The 19,432-nt window shown below is 51.2% G+C and overlaps 1 protein-coding gene across 2 annotated transcripts in view; it reads right to left on the bottom strand.

Moving 5' to 3' along the window:
• DISP3 (dispatched RND transporter family member 3) overlaps positions 1-19,432 on the bottom strand; it is a 42,727-nt gene that overhangs the window by 10,607 nt on the left and 12,688 nt on the right. Inside the window, exons 2-15 of one of the 2 annotated variants that reach the window (XM_074924877.1) lie at positions 11,108-12,044; positions 9,586-9,805; positions 7,885-8,021; positions 7,336-7,470; positions 6,953-7,113; positions 6,425-6,564; positions 5,510-5,655; positions 3,764-3,925; positions 3,199-3,360; positions 2,650-2,772; positions 1,931-2,067; positions 1,073-1,254; positions 498-628; positions 214-389 (exon numbers count right to left, since the gene is read on the bottom strand). In XM_074924877.1, the coding sequence (XP_074780978.1) occupies positions 214-389; positions 498-628; positions 1,073-1,254; positions 1,931-2,067; positions 2,650-2,772; positions 3,199-3,360; positions 3,764-3,925; positions 5,510-5,655; positions 6,425-6,564; positions 6,953-7,113; positions 7,336-7,470; positions 7,885-8,021; positions 9,586-9,805; positions 11,108-12,035 (2,940 nt within the window). In that variant the 5' untranslated portion in view covers positions 12,036-12,044. The remainder of the gene's footprint in view (positions 1-213; positions 390-497; positions 629-1,072; positions 1,255-1,930; positions 2,068-2,649; positions 2,773-3,198; positions 3,361-3,763; positions 3,926-5,509; positions 5,656-6,424; positions 6,565-6,952; positions 7,114-7,335; positions 7,471-7,884; positions 8,022-9,585; positions 9,806-11,107; positions 12,045-19,432) is intronic. The other variant, XM_074924876.1, reaches the window with a different exon arrangement.

The raw sequence follows: 19,432 nt of genomic DNA, 5'->3' as shown, positions 1-19,432 counted from the left end.
AGTAAGGGCTTTCTGATCTCCATTATTTGTGAATTTGCTAAAACAGAAATGTACTTCTGGCTCATCACAATGCTACCATCTCTGCTATTCCATCTGTCTAGGCTGCTGGACCACACTGCCTGGGCTGTGGGATTTACTAAACACCATCCAGGGAGATCATCCTTCACTCATCAGCTCCCAGCATGCCTGTCCAGCACGCCACAATGTGTGTACCATGTCTCCGATGACGTGGTTGTCCGGGCGTCTCGTGCGATTAACACCTCTGATACCAAACACTACAAACACCATGGCTCCCGTGTCCACCAGTGGCCGCACCGCTGGCTTCCCGCAGCCCGTGTTCATGCAAGGATTAAATCCAGAAGTGGCTGAGAGCTTTGCTTTGGCTGCTGCTGTCAAATACAGAAGAGAGGTTGATCACATCAGAAGGCAGCGAAAAAAAGGTCTGACTCTCTGGACCCGACAGCCAGACACAGCTGACCAGGTCCTCGCCAGCTTACCTTTCTCACTGGGAACATAAAGGATGCCTTTGGTGGGTCCATCTGGGCTGGAGCTGAGAAGACAGCCAGGAGGCGCTACACACACTCGGCCATGGTAAGGGGGCTTGTGCGACTGGGCAAAATACAGTTTCCTGTGCAGCAAAGAAAGTTTGTTATGGGGGACCAGAGGTAGCAAAGATGATGTGTCCAAAGCATTACATGAAAACAGATTGTTCTCAGGGACAGAAGGAAAGGAAAAAGGTGAGCGACTCCAGACCTGTCCCTAGCCATCGCATATTCTGTGCTGCCTGTTCAGCCCAAGAGTTCAGGTGGGTAAGGGCAAGACCAAACTCAGCAATATCTTTTTGCCACCCAAAGAAGGCCCCAGTCACAGTCCTGCCTTTGGCACATTAATGATGCCATGGGCCAGCAAAATAACTTCACAAAGAGGGGGCACATTTGCAGCAAAGCAAGTCCTAGGGCTGTGGATGTCACCAACTGGGGACAGGACTGGCTCTGGGCACCAGGCATCCCATACCAGCCACTCAGCTGTGATGTTTTTGCTGCCTGGCCCTGAGTGGGTTTTGGATGGTTACCGTGTTCGCTGCTGCTCCTTGGCGGCCACGTAGAAACTGAAGTCGAACTTCCAGCCTCTCTTGGTGTCACAGGACAAGGTGGTCATCATCCACTTCCTGGGGCTCGTCTGCTTAAGCAGCCCTACTGTGGACACACAAGCTGTCAGCTTCCTGGTGAAGTTACCGAAAGGCGCTCTATACACCTAAGCAATGAATTAATGAAAACAGACACTTAACTCCACAGGGTTGCAGCCTGTTGCACATTAGCATCACACACTCCCCTCCTCCCCGAGCACTGGCACAGCCACACAGAATGAGCACTGAAGGCACGAACCCAGCCAACCCCTCCTCTGCCTCCTTCCCAGGGTTGGCCAGCATTTGATGGGGTCCCTCACCACCCCCATTCTCCATAGATAGTGGCTGCTCTGTCTGTGAGGGACATCTGAAAGCCAGTCCTCCAGGGACTGCACGTGTCCAAGCATTTGGCCTGTGCAGAAGCAGTGTTGCCTGCTCACCTGTGTCTGTGGATGGACAGAGGGAGGCAGTGGGAATCCAGCTGTCTCAGTAGCAGTTTCTAGTTAGAATGAGCTCAGCTGACAATGCCAGGCCTCATCTGATCTCCACAGACACCCACACTTCTGCTCCTGTTGCTAACAGTCACACTGCAACAGCAACAGATACGTATTGTGACACTATGAGGCATAATCTTTAACAATGCCAGGCACAGTGCCCTCCGTGTTAGCTACCTTACTGCAATGCCCTGCAAACTTCACCCCGAGCTACCTAGGATCCCATGGAGAGACAGGAGGAGGCTCTTGTGCTCACCTGTTGAGTGCTGCACTCTTGATAGAGGGGTCCAACATCTCTGGACTGACTCACCTGGAATGAAGGCACCTCCCCGTCTCCCGGTGACACCATCTGCCAAGGCGCAGGGACACTGGCGTTGAGAGAGAATCTGTAGATGGCTGGTCTTCCCTTGCTTCTGGACTTGGAGATATACACAGTCCCCTGGAGATCTGAAGAAAACAGAGCACATGAGGGCTGGCAGTACCTTTCAATCAGCAAATCCTACAGGCATGGACAACAGCAAAGGAGGGTTCTTCTGGTCTGCTATCTCCTCTGGGGCTGCAGGAACAGCCTCTGCCTTCTAGAAGCACAGCACACCTTCCAAAGGTTTTCATAAATATATGTGGAGCTGCAGTAATTCCTGATTGACTTATTGATTCATGTCATCTCGGGACCTGGCCCAATAACTCTTTTTATCCTCAAAATCCTCATGGTCTGTAAACATGGCTGTGACACAGGACTGGGATACAAAAGCTCTGAGCTCCTAGCCCTGTCCTCAGAGCAGAGGTATTTGTCACTAGACTGTACCATCGCCTGGGTTATAGAACCATGTCCTAGAGAGCAGTAAGCATTCAGGGGAAGGGGGACTGTAACACCCCTGACATCCAGCACCAAGCTAGGGCTCAGCAGGGCAGGGCCTGAAGAGCATTATTCCCCATCAGCTGTTCAGAGATCATATGATTTAGTTTTCACCTGAGAGGATCCTTGAGCCCTGGACCCAAACATGATTAGAGTCATCATGCCCCACTTACCTTGCTGCCCTGTATCACTTAAGCTCCCTTTGCTTCCCCAAGGTGACCCTGAGCCCCTCTTCTTTTTTTCCAAGGAGGTTCGGATGTTGTTTTGCAAACTGTGGGGCTTTTCCTGAAACAAACCTGTCCCACAAGGTTAGTCAGGGAGGAGAGAGTGAATGGTGTGACCAGAGACCTACTGGCCCTGCACACACCACAGACTCTGCTACTGAACACCAAAGCCTAAGCAGGGAACAGAGCCACAGCCCCCCAGCTGGTCCCTGGCATGTGACCAGCACTTACAAGTAAAAATAAGTCACTTTTCATGGACAAGAAAGGAATTACTCCAGCAGAAACACTCAAGCAATTCCCAGTTAATGCAGGAACTCAAAATACTCCTATGAGCAACTCAACCATCCCACTCCCAACATGCATCTCCCTTCAGTAGGGTCCATCCAATGTCCCATGAGGTATTTGAACAATGCAGGCCTCCACCTCACATTTCAGCTCTTTCAGATTAAGACTGAGGCCAGGCTGCACCCACCATGGTCTGGGGACCAGCACTCTCACCTGAGCAGGTAATGCAGGAGATGCCTTCAGCACTCAGGTTGTATTTCAGGTCCAGCAGCACCTGGATGTTAGTGTCTGGCCGGAACAAGACTGGAGCACGGCTAGCTGGATGGAGGCGGCTAGCAAAGAATATGGACAGGAGCAAAACAAGGAGAAAGAGCCCTGCAAGGAGAAGCCCGGGTAAACGTGTGGGACCCTACATGCATCTTGCACTTAGGACACAGACAGCAGGGGTATGTCAGAAAGATGGTATTTTCAACAAGAAAAAAAAATAGCCCTTAAAGCACAGTGGCAGCTGGGCTTTCTTGTAATGAGCCCCACGCCTGGAAAAGCCCCTCAAGACTTGCCATTTCAAATCTGAGTGAAAGGAGAGGGATGGAGAAGTCTCAGAGTTCGCTTAGGGACTGACTGTTCTGGAGACACTCTTCCACTGAATTAGAAGCCATCTACTATGTCCCTTTTCTTAACATTGTCACTAATAATCCAGGCTTGGGGACTGATTGAGATGCTGCCAAACCCCCTAAAATCCATGCAGATGGAACACCACCCCCCCCTTCTTTCTTACCCACAATCACCCATCTGCTCTTCACTGCAGACCACAGCACCCAGTGTTCCAGCAGCTCCTGCAGATGAGTTATCAAGTGACCCCGGTTGCTCTTCTCTGCAGGGAGCTGCAGATTTTCTGGCATCACAGATACCAAGGGGACATCCCCCATTTCCAGGGAGACTAGAAACAGAGAGAAATCAAAGGCAGTCTCAGTGCTCAGTGTCATGAGTGTCTCTCACAGCTTTCTGCTCTCTTTACAAAAACTTCTGCAAGGTGCTGTACAACTCACCCAAGCTAAAGAGATGGGAGTGAGACCCAGGCAGAGGTAGTGACTTCCCAGGATGTCACAGGAAGCATCTTTGTCAAGACACTGCCATGTGACAGCTACACTTCTAAATCCACAGCTCAGCCCAAAGCCCACGCTTCAGGCTATTCTTCCTCCACCACATCCCACTAACATTGTCTGTAAGGTCACAGGGACACTCTGTGCTTCTTGGGCCAGGCTGGACAGGGCTTTGAGCAACCTGATCTAGTGGAAGGTGTCCCTGCCCATGGAAGGGTGACTGGAACCAGATGACCTTTAAGGTCCCTTCCAACCCAAACCATTCTATGATTCTATGAAAATTTGTCCCCGTCACACTATGTCTTACAGCTACCGCCACAGAGCTGATCTCTCTACTCCAGCTCAGGGGTGCCTAGGGAACTGTCCTCTTCTCTATGGGTGAGAAGTGGGCACTTGTTGTAGTGGTGTCCAAGTGTGCCCGGCACGCTGTACAGCTGACCCACAAACCATGCTTGGTCATCGAGTGGAACAAGCTGCTTTGGTTCTTCACAAGTTACCTAATGCCCAGGGGCCCCTGGAGAAGAGCATCCTGCTGTTTACTCTGCTCGAGGGAAGGGGCTATTTCCATACATTACCATTGCATGTGGTTCTGGCACACTAAGGAGACAGCTCTTGCAGCACAGCGCCAAAGCTTAGCTGTCTGCTTATCAAAGGCAGCACAGAGCCTACTCTGCAGGGAGGGGGTCTGCACACTGCTGTGGGATTGACGGGCTCTCAGCCATTGATCCATTTGCCTCCAGCTCCAGTTTGCTGTTAGGCTTCAGAGCTACTCACTGCCCAGAGTGCTTCCAATGGGGGTTTTAAAAGGAAGAGAGCCCAGCAAGTTTTAAAAGCCAAGTACAACAGAGCATGACTCTGTAAGCACCCTTATCTTCAATCAGGGCTAGAAGGATTATCTCCTGCTAACAACAGATAGGGAATTTCTGGACTCTTTTTCTAGATTGCTTGTGTGGTCTCAGGCAAGTCACTGCTCTCTTCTTACCATGATGGAGGAGATACTCTGAGGAGGTGATGCTGGAGAATAATAAAGCGTTCTCTTGCCTGCTTCCCAAATGCAGTGCTCTGAACAGCAGGGAAGTGGGGAAAACTCTTTACTCAAAGGTGAGCTGTCCTGGTGCTACGGATTAGATGTTTCATGGCTACATCCATGTCACAATCAGTGATTCCAATCAGAAAGTACAATCCACATTAGACCCAAGAGGATTAGCAAAGTAGTTAGAAAGTATGTACTGACACAGCTGAAGATCTCAAAGCATCTTACAACCATTAATGAGTTCAGACTCCTACAACCTCCTGTGACAGCACTATCTCCAGTTTAAATTAGGGAAACCGAGGTATGGATGAGTAGCAGGGACAGGAAGAACTGCAGGATGAACAGGGCAGTGTAGCCCCCCTGAAGGCACCATGCAGCAGGCACGTACCAGGCTCCTCCTCCACGCTGAGCAGCGGGATGTCATCATCAAGATAGGGAAGCGTGTCTCTGCCTGCTCTGGAGGTGGACTCCGAGGCAATGAAGAGATCTTCAGCCAGGTGCAAGGCACTCTCTTTGGCGCACTTCTGACTACAGCTGGATTGGAGCAGGGAAGGATACAAAGCCATGAGTTTTAAGCCACATACTCTGCAAAGAGTTACCAGTGGGCTCCTTCAGTGACAGGGAAAGCAGCAACAGCCTGCTCCAATTACTTGGCAAGACAACAGGCACTGCCATGAGCAATTTCCATTGCTAAGTGCTGAGAGGTCAGGGGCTGAGCAGGCTGGGCTGGATACACAGAGCAGGGCTGAGCCATGAACACTGGGCACTGAGTGACAGGAGATTCAGCAGTTCATCTCCCTGCTAATGAATTAAATCAGGCCAGGTCATCCACACTGCTAAAGAGCGGGGGGAAAAGGGAAATGTGCTGACTTTCAAATACAAATCTGCATGCCCTGCTTGTGCTCACAGGCAGGAGCAATGTCGATCTGTCTGCCTTGCGGGGCTTGTGTCTCCACAGCTTGAGGATTGAGCTGTGCAGTAAGTGCTCTGAGGACACAACTGGCTCCAATACTCCATGGGATTCAGCACGGAGGTATGACTGGCACAGCAGAGGCTGGCTCCTGGGAGGCACCTGTGTGTACACCAGGGGGAATGGGACTGCAACCTGGCCCTTCCATTTTGCTCCAGTCTGGAATGGCAGAAGTTAAATTTCCCTTCTGTTAGAGAATAACAGGGAATGGTGAAGCCAAGCTGCCTGAGTGAGATGAGGATAACTGAGAAGATAGGGCAGGGATTTGCATGCTGCCTTGGCCATGAGTTCCACAACAACTTCCCACCCACACAAGGAGGCTCCAGGGCTCACCTGGTTTGGCAGGAGCTCTCTAGTGGGGACACATAGAGGGTCCATATTCCAAGAGCAGCTGGCATGGTGAAGAGCACAGCTACCCAGCAGCAGGACACAATCAGGGACATGAAGAGTCCAAAGTCATGCACAGCTGGGATCTACATGAAGAGAGAGAACACAGACTTAGAACAACTGGAGAAGGAGACCTGGGGACACACCAGTCTAGAAAGGTATCTGGAGGGACCTGAGAATATCACACACTGACCTCAGTCACAGTAGTCAGCAAACCTGGTAGGCTAAGAGCCAAGCCAGAGCCTGACAGCCACTGGATCCTGTTTGACCAGTGGCTCAGGAAATACTGCCTTGGATGCTGATACATGCAGTGTCCACTGCCTTAGAGCAGGCAAGGGACAGCCCTCTAGGGCAAGCAAGTCCAGCACGGCTCTGTGCTGGAAGAGAGACCAGAAGGATGGTGCTGGCAGCTTCCCTCTCTATTAGGCCCTCTGGCAGAAATGGAAAGCCCCAAATCCCAAAGCTGCAGCGTACCTGAGAGAAGATGTTGGCAGCATATGCTGCAGCCGTGGTGAGGGAAGTGAAGAAGGTGGCCTTCCCTGCTGTCTGGATAGTGTGGATCATGCGCAGCCGCAGGTCCTTGAGGTGGGTGGCTTGGCGGTAGGTGTTGATGAAAACAAAGACATCATCAACCCCTGGAAAAAGAGGGGGGAGATTTTGATACTCTGTTCATAGGAGAGACATGCTAAAAATCCAGCTTCCCCTCAACATCTGACCTGTAAATAGTGAACTTACAGGTAATGGAGGGAAAGGGCTGGAAAATTCAATCTGCATTGGCCACCATCACCTTTCTCTCTCCTGCAGGCAGGAGTTATGGCAAGGCAGCACACGTAGGTTTTGAGTAAGGACGTGCTTACCAATCCCCACAATGACAAAGGCAGCCACACCATTGAGTATACCCAGGTACTGGATCCCAAATACAACGTGGTACAGGAACAGAGCCACCAGGCAGCTCAGCCCGATACTGGCAATGCCGAAGAATGACAGGAACACTACAGGAGGAAAGGAACATGTCAAAAATAGCACCGCTGGCCATCCCCTGGGAGAAGAGACACCTTACACCTGCCTTGTTGGAATACTGTTTCCCAGGAGTGTGTGGGTGGCAAAGAATAGCTCGAGGCTGCAAGAGTACTGCTTGCAGACCCCTTCGCATGAGGCCTATCCATTAAATTACATCAGCTTTACACCAGCATTAGTAAGACGGAATTTGCATCTTATTCCTGTTTTCCTGTGAGCCTTCCCCCAACCCTGCCCACAAATCTCTACTCTGGAGAATCAGACTTGCATGACCTTCTGCATGGTGCTGTGTGAGGGCATGAGAGCCTCTCCTGGGGCTTGCACGGGCACAGGGTGTTACGGCACATCTGGATTTCTGTGGGAGCAGGGCAGCCGTGACTACAACCTACCCGAGCAGGAGGTGAGGATGTAGACCAAGACAGCTATGCAGCTACTGCTGATGAAGGCCAGCAACATGTCATTGTTGAAAGTCCTCCTCACTTCATAGTCAAACAAATCCGTCCCTCCATACAGCACCTGGACTTTGCTAGGGAGGGAAGAAAGGAAGGAAGGAAGGAAGGGGAGTAGGTCAAGTGTAAATGGAGCAGAGCAACGGGATTTAAAGCACAATATCTCCCCCCAAGCCAAAGAAGGTCACTGCTCTAATAAACTTGGCAGTTCTCTGAGAAAACAGCTCAGAGTGGTGAGTGTAGGTTGAACAAGATTGCTGCTGGAGGTGAAGTTCACACAAGAAGGGAGAAAAATAAAAGAGCAGGTCTAATATTTTTAAAGTTCCTCCAGTGCATGGTGGGTCTTTGGCACTAATAGCTCCTGAAGCCTCCAAAGCCAATTCCATCTGGCATCCTAATCATTGCTTATTATATTAAGCACAAAGGTAATAACCAGCGGATGCAGGCACGGTGAGAGCTTATCAGAGACCATATGATTTACCAGCTTCTCCTGGAAGCTGGCTTTGAGCAGAAGTAATCCAAAATAATTTAACCAGGAGTATTATAACACTGCACCCTGGGAGGCTATCAGGAACCCAAGCTTCAGAACTGAGCCTTGCCCCAATTCTCTCTGCTTCCCCCAACTACAACCCACTCTGCCAGCCCATTGCTGAGAACGCTCTGTGGCTGCCTGCTTTCAGGGCTGACAAGGGCTGGCTGCATTTCACTCTGAAGATCAGTATCCCTTCGTTCTGGGAGCTACTGACATTCAGAGCAGTAGAGAGGTGGACACTAAGAAGCTACACTGACACTGGGACTCCTCTGCTTCCCTCAGCTGTCCGGATACTGGGCTACCCTTTTAGCTCTATTTTACTATCTTCCTCTCACAAGCACTGAGCAAATCTCTATTCAACCAAAGTCACACAGAGCTGGTGGTGAAAAAAGCCTGCATTTCCTGAAACTCCCATCTCCACCTCTCTGTACCAAAGAACAAACACTTCTGGAAGGAATTACACTGGCATGAGCAAAAGCAGAATTGGATCTAGAGGTTGATGTCTTGAGTAAGGACCATTTCACCTCCTGCATCAGACCAAATGGGCCAAATTCACACCAGGAAGGGAGAGTATCTCTGTTGGAGGCAGTGGTGAGGTGGAAGCAAACCGACCCAATGTCAGACAGGGGCTGAGTGGAAAGGCAGGCACTGGATTCAATCTTTGGCTCCCTTTCATTGTCTCTATTGATGTCTCTGGCATGTTACTGCAGTAGGAAGCGGCACTGAAGGGAAGCATATGAGCGGTTTTCTGCCATATGCTCCCCACCCTCATTCACAGCACTGTGCCTGAGCCCAACTTCAAAGTGAGGTGCTTTTTCTCCTTTGCCTGCAGCATTATTCTGGGGCCACTGTTTGACCAGCAGTCTGAGCTGGCATGCCAAGCCTCCTGTGCCTAGTGCCTTCCAGGTGAGACCGAATGGTGCAGGGCCATCAGAGCGAAGCAGGCACGTCTGCCCTGCATAAACCTTAACGCAGTTTTCACACCCGGAAGGGCCTATTGCATCCACCTCTTTAGTGCGACAAAGCACCATCCTCTCCAGCCTCTGCCTTGCCCTGCTCTCACCCACTCCCAGCAAGGCCCCTGCCCTGTCTGCACACACCACCCTCACCTCGTGGACTGCTTGGCCAGCATGGCCACATACGTGATGACAAAGTTCTGGAACTTGCGGCGCTGCTCCTCCCAGCGGTCCTCCACCGAGTAATAGTTGGGCAGTGGTGCCCCGAAGAGGATTTCGCTCCGCAGCAGGGAGCTCTTCATGTTCTCAGCAGACAAGCCCTCATCCACATACCAGTAGAATTCAGGGTGGGTCATGGCCAGCTCCAGGGACCCTGCGGGAGAAAGCAGCGCCACTTTTGTTAGGTCCTGCTTAGTTGACCTGGCAAGGTACAGGGTCTAGTCTGACAAAGGAGAACTGGGAGCGATCCTGTCTTTGAGCAATGCTGACTGCTGCTGCCTTGCAGAGAGCAAGGAGGGCTGGGAAAAGCTGGATTGCAAAGACTCCACTTCTGCTTTGTGACTCTGCTTGCCACGCTGCCTACATGCAGTTCCCCATCAGGGACGCATCTTCCACCCAACTGTGATCTGAACCGCAGCTCCCCCAAGCAGCGATGCACACAACATCCCCATCAACACTCCCACTGCTGGATGCACTTACTTCTCATACATTGGGCCAATATTTGCTCCACCACCCTGGGAAGCACAAGAGCTAAACAATACCCATGGAAGATGAGGAGTCCTGCCTCTGCTGTGACCTGGTACCTCTGCCATCTGATGGCATGGGGGATGCAGAGATGGAGGCACTCAGCTAGTTCTGAGTAAGAGACACTGCATGTCTACTCCCAAAATCCAAGTTCCATTGAGCTCACACCAGAAAGCCATAGAAACTATCCTCTTTCCTGTTTTGGTTGCAGAATTGTTACTCACACCAGAGCAGATGGAGTTAATTCTTTGCCTGCTCTGTGTATGGCTCCTGGACAGCTATCATCTGCAGCCTGTGCTTGGGAGACAGATGGAGGCTTCATCCCACAGCCACATCACACCCACAGACTCCTCATGATTCACCTCTTCTTCACCATCCAGAGCCTCTGTTCTACTAGAGGGGCATAGTACAGGGTACGGAGCTGGGAGGAGGAGGCAGGGCCTTCATCTCCTTATAGAAGCCTTTCCAGCTGGTGACTCACAAGCTCCAGAGCAGCCCACAGACCTCTTTCATCTGCTCTACCGTGCAGGGAAGCTCATCCCTATTGTCTGCCCAAGAGCTGACATTCGTCTAGTTAACCACAGTCATTTACAGGGAACACGGGTAGTAGAAGGCATCTGTACAATGCAGGGGGATTACAGGGAACATGGGCAGTAGAAGGCATCTGTACAATGCAGGACTCCCCCTCATTTGCACCTCCCAATTGCTTGTTGGGGCCTGTGTAAGCCATGACTGGAGTTGCAGGGGCTTTGCTGAAAGGGTTGAAAAGGGGCCCTAGCACAGAAAAAGATTTCTCAAGACACAACATGTCAGTATCTTCCTCTCTGCACAAGGCGAGTCACCCCCTCTTAGCTGCAGTAAGTGACTGCCTGAGCTGGCAGGAGATGCATGGCTTAAACACGCCAGCCCTTGCCCACGGCCCTCAGCTCACCTTGGATGTCAGCAAGGTCTTGTCCCATGCCATCGTAGTAAATCTTCCCTCCCCTCTCAGTGGGGAAGAAGTAGGTCATGAGGGAGCTGGGAGGGGAGCAATAGGAGTAGGAGCCCAAGGGCAGATCCTTCAAGACCTCATGGGGCTTCCAGCAGAACTCTCGGAAGCGAGGGTGGTCCATGATCTTGCGCTCGACCTCATGGATGGTTACCAGGCGCTCAGTAGTGAAGATGTTGTTTTCAGAGTCCCCCCGAGCCAGAAAAATGAGCTCGATGCGCCAGTGGGCATGTGTCTGTGTGTTGGCACTGATGTAAGTGCTGGAGTAGTCCCAGCGTGGGGCACCCCTCCCAGTTCGGGAAGTCCTGTTTCCTGGGTTCAGGTGGGCACGGGGCTTGGGGAAGCTCGTCCTGCCCTCGGGCGTGCTGCGCTTGACCCGCGCGCTGACCCCGAGGTGGGAAGCATTGAGGTGAAGCTGCTGGAGCTGCTCAAAGATGAGCCTCTGGAGGGTTTCAGAGGTGAAGTCAGCCAGGTCCCGGCGGTTCCTCCCCCATGACCCAAACTGAGACTTGAGGGCCAAGGCAAGCGCATCGAAGCGCTGAGAGGACTCGTGGTTACGGATCTCAAAAGCATTGTAGGAGATGTCAATATCCAGGGTGGGGTAGTGGAGGAACATGACAACAGCAAGCACAGCAGGGATGGCACATCCCAGGAAAAGGATGAAGCCAGCACAGTACGGGTTGGTAAATACCCAGCCAACAACATTCCAGAAGCCAGACACAGGCAGCGTAACACGCAGGGGCCTGACTCTGCAGGGACTTTTCCCACACAACAGAGCACCCTCTCGCCTCTTCCGGGAGCTGATGGCTACCTCTTCATCTTCCTCATCTAGCCAGGCATCCTGTAACAAGGGGTCATCCTCTGTGTCCATGTCCAGCGCCTGCACAAAGGGGTAGAGAAAATCAGTGAGCAAGGCCCAGCTATGGGCGTCACCAGGCACAGCAGTTGCCGAAAGCTCTGGGCAGCAGAGCCGGGGAGGGAAGCACACTCCAGCTCCCTCAGCAGCAGAGCATGGCTCCTTTCAGTGGCTGTAGCAAATCCGTGGGGTTTGAAGGACCAGGCTCACCATGGGGTATCCTACAGCCTGGCTGGCAGAGGAACTAGAGAGGGGAGAAGTTCAAACTATAGTCCCAGAGCTCAGTGCTCTGGGAGAAGAGGGCTCTGCATGGCTCCAGGAGCATCAGGCACAGAGACAGCAGGGGATTCACTGCACACTGCTCAGACTGCAGCATCAGGAACATTTAATTAGCTAACCTGGTTCTCATGCCCAGGACCTCATGCTACCACATGAAAAATGCAAGGGACCCTATATCCCTCTCCTTAAAACCGACAACAGATTTTCCCCCAGCTATTTACAGCTGTGTTCATCTTTTCCACACAGTGTGCCCGTGTATGCACATACAAAACCAGCAGCACACACCCCCACGCCGGCAGATAAACATGTATACGTGCACTTGCACACGCTGTGACCCTGCCCTAGTCCCTGAAGGGCTATCCACCTCCAGCGTGGGAAGGGCTGAACAACTCCACTTTCCTCTCACCCCTGAGAATACTGTTTATGGAGTTGGTCTTCCCAGTTCCTCTGGAACAACCAGAAGCAAAAGCAGTTACTGTCGCCGTGGAGTAAGGGGGAAACTCTCCGTGATGAGCCCACAGTTGGGCAGGAAAGAAAGGGAGACTCCCCGGCCAGTGCTCTCCTTCACTGCCAGCACACACAAGTTCTCAGACTCTCCCCACATGCCCCTCCTGGGTGTTGTGCAGTAGCCTCCCAAGCCAGGTGTTGGTCCCTGAGAGCGAAGCCCAGACCCTCGAAGTATCACTCCCTTTCCCAGCTCCCGGCAGCAAAGCCAGCAGCCCCTGCTCGCTGAATGGACAGATTCAGTTTGTTACTTGACCCTGGTAGCTGCAAGCAATTTATATGCAGGCCAGAAGCAATTTGCCAGCTTTGCTCCTAACCAGTGTTTCTATTTTATATCAGCAGGAAGATGAATTGCCAGCACCCCTTAACTCTAGGTCCTCCAAAGACCTGGGAGCTGCCTGAACCTGGACTGAGAGGAAAAGCAATGGGGTAGAAAAGCTCCCTGGCAGAAGAGGGATGTGCAGAAGAGCAAGGGTCCCAGCAACCCCCTGCCTCTGGGCAGCCTGGGTGATACCTGTGGCTTCGGTCTCAGGGAGTTCACGGGAGGTACAGCAGCTCCCATGGGATTCCCTCTGATCAGGATAGCACCCATGCTGGCAGGCTGGGCAGAGCGCTCGCAGAGTGGCAGAGCCTGTGGAGAACAGGGAACCTCTGAGCTCCAGCCTCCCTGCTCCTGCCCACACCAAAGAAAGCACGAATACTGATCAGTGGCTTTAATCTACAACTGATAGTTGTCTCAAAACATCCCACCCTTCCTGTCAGTGAGAGAGCAGGGACTCTGCCACCCCCTCGCCGTGGTTAGGCTCAGGCAGCTGGCTCACCCACCTCAGCCAGGCTGCGGAGAGCTGTGCAGGAGCGCACGTGTATGCCTGCGCTGAATCCGCCTCCTGCTCTGCCATCTCACAGTGCAAAAACAGATGGGCACCACTGATGGCAGATGGCCACAGTCCCTCTTCTGCCAGACCTCCAATTCTCAGGAGGCTAAGAAACAGGGTGAGGAGAAGGCGGCTCCTAAAATTCTGCTGTGTTGTTTCCCCCTTCACATGTAGGACTGTTAGCAAGAAGGCAGCAAAGTGGGGGTCTTTTCAAGTCTCTGGAAAGCTTAGGAGAAATCTAGCTGGTTTTAGACCCCATTAAGATTTCTTTAATCAGAATGCATAATCCTAAACAGCCAGGGAGCATCTGAGAGTTTCCCTGAACAGCCACACATCACTGCTTGAGTCTTAGGCACAGGGTCAGAGCTAAGAGCACATGAACAATGCTTCCCAAAGACAGCTACCGGCCTGCAGGTGCTCCTCCACCTCAACAGCATGCACACCCATGTGCTCTTCTGTTGTTGCTTACACAAAGCTTTACTTGCGTCATGACAGGGAGGAGGCTTTCCCAAGTCCCTGAACCTATGTATAAATCCTCTGCCAGCTGCTCCTTTCTGCAGTCCTGTCTTCTCTCCCACACTCCACACTCCCAAACTCTCCCCAGAGTAGCCATAATGCCATCAATGCTGACAAAGCAGTGGAGGACAGTGACATCCTTGTATGTGTGCAAAGCCTGCTGGCACATCAGCCCCCCCCAAACACAGCAGAGTGCCAGCCCCAGCTCAGAGGTCACCCCACGCTGCTCGCCTTTGCAGACAGGCATCCTCAGTGCATGCAAGCCCCTGGGCCAGTGTACAGTTCCCATCCATCACTGGGCTGACAAGTACTAGCACCCTTCTGCCTCTGAGAGGCCAAGCTACAACTTCAGCTCACGTTACCAGAGCAGATCGGCACTTAGCATCTGGGCAAGCTGGTGTGTACATGCAGTTACCTCCACTCCACCCAGCTGCCCTTTCTCCTGTTGGCCTGGACTCTGCTTCAACAGAATGGAGTTCCTGCAAGACCTGATCAAGCATATGTATTCTCTCTTTAGAAAGGGAGGTAAAGAGTCATAATAATTTCCCATTTACTGAGCTACTGAGAAGGAGGAAAAGATTCTAATCCTGAACAGAAGAGCCTGCACGTGATGAGAAAGGGAAACAAGAGAGACTGAGATAGTAATAAGCCAGCAGAAAAAGGATCATACCATCTTTTTTAACCAAGAGCTAAATCCTCAACTCAAGGAAGGGATCAGACCTAGGCATCTCTTTCTAGCTCTCTTATCCACTCTCACAGTGACTGTAAAACCCACCTTATAACAGACGGGCACACACGATGTATGAAGGCCAAGGCATTCTACCCTCCAGCTAAATACTGGTACAAATTCTGACACTGGTGTAAACCCTGGCACGGCAAGTGCTGGAAAGGCCCCAAGATTATATGCACTCACATGAGAACTGAGTCAGGCAAGGATCAAGATTTGGTCCAGGCAGAAGGGCAGGAGCAGGGCGGGAGGCACTTGGGCTGTGCTGTCCCTGACAGTGACAGCCTCCTCTGCATGTGGGGTGTGCACGTGCGCGCATCCTGCCCTAGTTCCACCACAGCTCTGAACTCCCTTCAAAAGAGAGTTAACCACATGATTCAGCTGCAAAGCCAGACACGGCTCACTTAGCATTGCCCTTGGGACTCGTCTGGCTTTACTGCCTTAGTCAGATCTTGCCTGGGTCAGGATGAAAGCTTATCCAACCCAAAACACAGCAAACTGAATCGGCGGGGGAGATAAACCCTGAAATCAGCCAGAAGGGGAGTGAAATGCATTTTTTCTGCTTGAATTCTATTTGGGGGCTGGCCTGTTCTCTCTCCACCACCTCCTGTACTACCCACCGACTCCCAGCACTGAATGGCCCAGTTACTTTTTCAATTCCAGGATCTGCACAGTGGACCTAATCCTGCAGCCCTCAAAGCTCTGCCTCACTTCTGGCACCTCACAAAGCTTAGCCTGCTCCAGGTTGGAAGGAACAGAGGGTAAGAGCACTTCTAGGAGTTCTGGATCTGTTTCTTTAGAGAAGAGGCACTGATTCAGCTGGTTGGAGTAGGCACTTGGATTTCTTGGGCTTCCCTCTGCACCTTCTAAAGCAAAGAGGCTTCCTCCTGGTTCAAAACCAGCCAGAACTCTCCAGGGTGGCAGAACCTCCCATAAAGAAGGTTTCTGGCTCAGATTCTGTGCTCTACATGCACAGGTTCCATCAAGTCAGAAAAAGGTAAACCCTGAGTCGCATGCCAGGCTACACAAAGCCAGATCTTGCAGGAACCTACAATGCCACGTTACGGACAGCCCTGGTCCTGACTGCAAGCAAGAAGCAAGAGCCACAGCTGCAGTCACCATGGCAGGGACCCCATCCCACTGTCCCAATGCTTTTGGGTCCTTCCAGCAGGAACATACAAGCACGGAATAGATGTGTGATGGGAAGGGCCTAGGCTGTCACTGCACACCCCATGAAGGACAGGCCCTGAAAGAGGTGCTTGAGCAAAGAGAGCTCCTCAAGCCTACCCGCCCCGTCCGCAGCAGGTCCTGCTCTGCCTCCCACACAGCCATGCACAGGCAGACTGTGCACATCAGCCAGGCAGCTCACAGAGCAAGGGGCCGGTCTCCCCAGAGTACCTATCACAGGGAAGATGTGGTGTCTTTCCCTTCCCCACACCACCACGGTACGGATGAAGTTCCAACAGCAGGGCTGCAGAACTGCAGAGCTCTGCAGAGCTGCCAGAGTATGTTGCAAAGGGAGGACAAATCTCAAGCCTTTTGCCCTAACAGCTGCATAAACCCCAGATGCCGCATTCCTCTGGCAAAGCTGGGCCTGCAGGGTTTGCGTTCAGCTCACCCACCTCCTATCCTGATATCGGCACAATTTCACCTGTGCTGCCTTGATCATTCAGTCAGCCAAGAACCACTTGGGGAAGGGGAAAGGGGGGAGAGGCAAGCAAGCTGCTGATTCAGCAGCACAGCTGAGCTTGGAGGGACCTTGTAGAAAACTGAGCTGGAAAGGGAGGGTAGGAGGGGGATTCAAGAGCGGAAGAGAAGGAGGAGTCTGTAGTTCAGTACATAAAAAAACCCTCCTCCCTTAGCATTCAGCCTTCAGACTGCTGGGCAGTTTCAGCATCCTGCCAGGATGCAGATCCTTCCTGATCCGAAGATGTGAGTTCAGAAAATCCATCACAGCAGAGAGATGTGTCATGATGAAGAGACTCACATCTTCCAATCCTGTATTGGTACAAAGACACACAGCTTTATGGAAGGTACCAGTAATGCCAGGATCCAGCTGACGATCTGGTTTGCCTCTTTGCAGCCACAGCAACAGTGTGGAAACAGGACTAGGAGGAAAACAAGGAAGGTCTCCTTGCCAAGGCTGTTTTTTCAGTGCCGACAGGCACTTCTATCCAGAAGAGGATAAAGGGTATCTCGCACCAGATCTGAGCCATCCCCACGGCCCTGCACACCAGACAACCTGCAGCTGACCCTCAGCACCACAGCCAGGAATGCTACCAGAGCACAGCTGAAGAGGCTCACCCCTTTGCTCCCTGGGTGACTGTCACAGATGAACTAGCGACTGGCAGACTGGGCCTCTAAGCTCCTTGCTATTTGCACCTCTTTTTCAGCAATTTAACCTGGGCATCCTCCATGTCTTGCTGCAATTTACCAGTCTGAGTAATGAATTAAGCATTTAAAGCACTGCAGGGCTAGGAAGCACAGGGTAGGAATAATTATGACTCCTGTGAGCGTGACACACAGCAGAAAAGAAGGGACAAAGCCTAACCTGAGAGATCTTAAGATCAGTAAGAGTTTTGCCCTCAACTGCAGTAAGCAGGATCCACCCCAACAGCCCTGCAGGGATTGTCACTCATTTGCACCCCAACCAGGAAAAACATGCATGCAGCTCCCATATAACAGTTCTTTTTCAGTGAAATCTAGGATAGAAGAAAGTCATTTACAAGTTGGGGAGAGGCAGTGACAGATGAGGAAGCTAATTACACTCGACCTGACTAATTAATGCTGACTTTCAGATTAAAAAATTCTCACTAGTGTTCCATTTCAATTACTTGGTTGTTCCTTCTTACAGGAAAAAGGAAGCCTTGTGCATCAGCAAGCTAGAAAGAAAAAAAGGAAAGAAAGCACAAGGCTAAAAGGGGAGGGAAAGACAATTTCTGTAATATGGGAGATTCCTATCGACAAAATAATTAAGCTTCACATTCGTTTCTCCCATGGGCAAAGCTTTCAGAGCAGATCTAGCAGTTTTGAGGTCCTATCTGTACTCCTGAAGACTCTTGGAGTTTCTGCCAAAGGCAGCTTCAGGCCCCTTTGTTAGCTATATAAAGTTCCTCTAAAGAGGGAGAGAAATGGCCTTTGTGCTTGCAAAATCATCCTAAGAGCATCCAGGTCCTGCAACAAGCCACCTCTCTGTAAGGATGCACAGCTGATAGCTGGGATGGACACAGTGCTCCCAGGCCCCGTTCAGCTGAAGAACGCTGTACACAGCTCTGGCTGTGTTAAACAACGGGAGTGCAACATTAATGTATACCCACCCACTCCAAAGCAGGGCTCCACAGTGACATCGAGACTCAGGACCAGAATTTTGCTCTGCATTTGAATCACTGCGATTAGTCTAGAAGCATCATTTTAAAAAAGCAACCAACAAAGGCTTTCTCAGGTCCCTGCTCTTTACCAACACAGCTGCAACTGAGTGCGTGGAGAAAGCTGTGTGTTGCCCTTCACCAGTGCAGACTACCTTTCATGAGTGGGAAAAATAAAACAGCAAGGAGGAATTAGATGCAATTTCTGGGCCCCTAATTGGAGGTCTGACTTTCAGAGGTGTTGCGTTCCTGGAAATGCAAAGCACGCCCAGGGCACCTCAGACTGGGCATCTGACCCTGAATCTCCTGAAATACTTCTGAAAACACTCGCTTAATTTAGCCATTGACCAGAATCTGTGCCTGAGGATAAAACCCAGAACTATTTCAGTGGAATACAAGCCAGAGATGCACATACTGCTTAAAGGTACTGGTTCAAACTGCTGGCTAGGCTGGCTCCACCATTATTAATCAAGCAGATCTACTCTTCCAACTGTACAGCACAATGCAGCAACAAGGTTTTAACCTATTTTCTTTCTGGACCCTTTGCATTTCCATTCCCACTTGCTTTAAATCCTTCAGTAAGATGCACAAAAACATCACCAGACCCCAGGCACTTTGCAGATCAGAATAACATAAAAATGCTCCAGCAGTACAGTGCTGTTGGAATTGCAGCGTAATGATGTAAATATGTGTTTGCTGGGAAAAAAGTTCAACAAAATGATTTTTAAAAAAATAGTATTTAAAGCTCTATCATCTGCAATTCCACTTGCAAGACGATAGATAGGGCTGTATACAGGATGGAGAACTGTCTGATCTCCCAAACTTTACAAAATCCAGTACATGCATGCACTCTCACTCCTAACTGAGGTGTCCTCTTTCACTGCTGACTGTCCTACCCTCCTGTCCCCTTACAGGCACTTTCACACCCTGGCTAAAACAAGAGCGGCTGGAAATGGAAGGAACCAGTCAGACTGGATGATCTTAAAGGGCTTTTCCAACCTGAATGATTCTACGATCTCTCGACCTGCTTTCAGAATGGACAAAGGCTGGTTGCAGCACTCTCAGCCTACAACACTGAGGGTCTCCAGCCTGCAGCTGCCTGCTTTCCAGGTCTGACAAGCACTGATTAGATCTACTCATAACTGC

Source organism: Athene noctua, chromosome 22 (assembly GCF_965140245.1).
Source record: "Athene noctua chromosome 22, bAthNoc1.hap1.1, whole genome shotgun sequence".
In the NCBI taxonomy this organism is placed as follows: Eukaryota; Metazoa; Chordata; class Aves; order Strigiformes; family Strigidae; genus Athene; species Athene noctua.
Note: the sequence above shows the minus strand (reverse complement) of the source record. Positions and strands in the feature narration are given on the sequence as shown.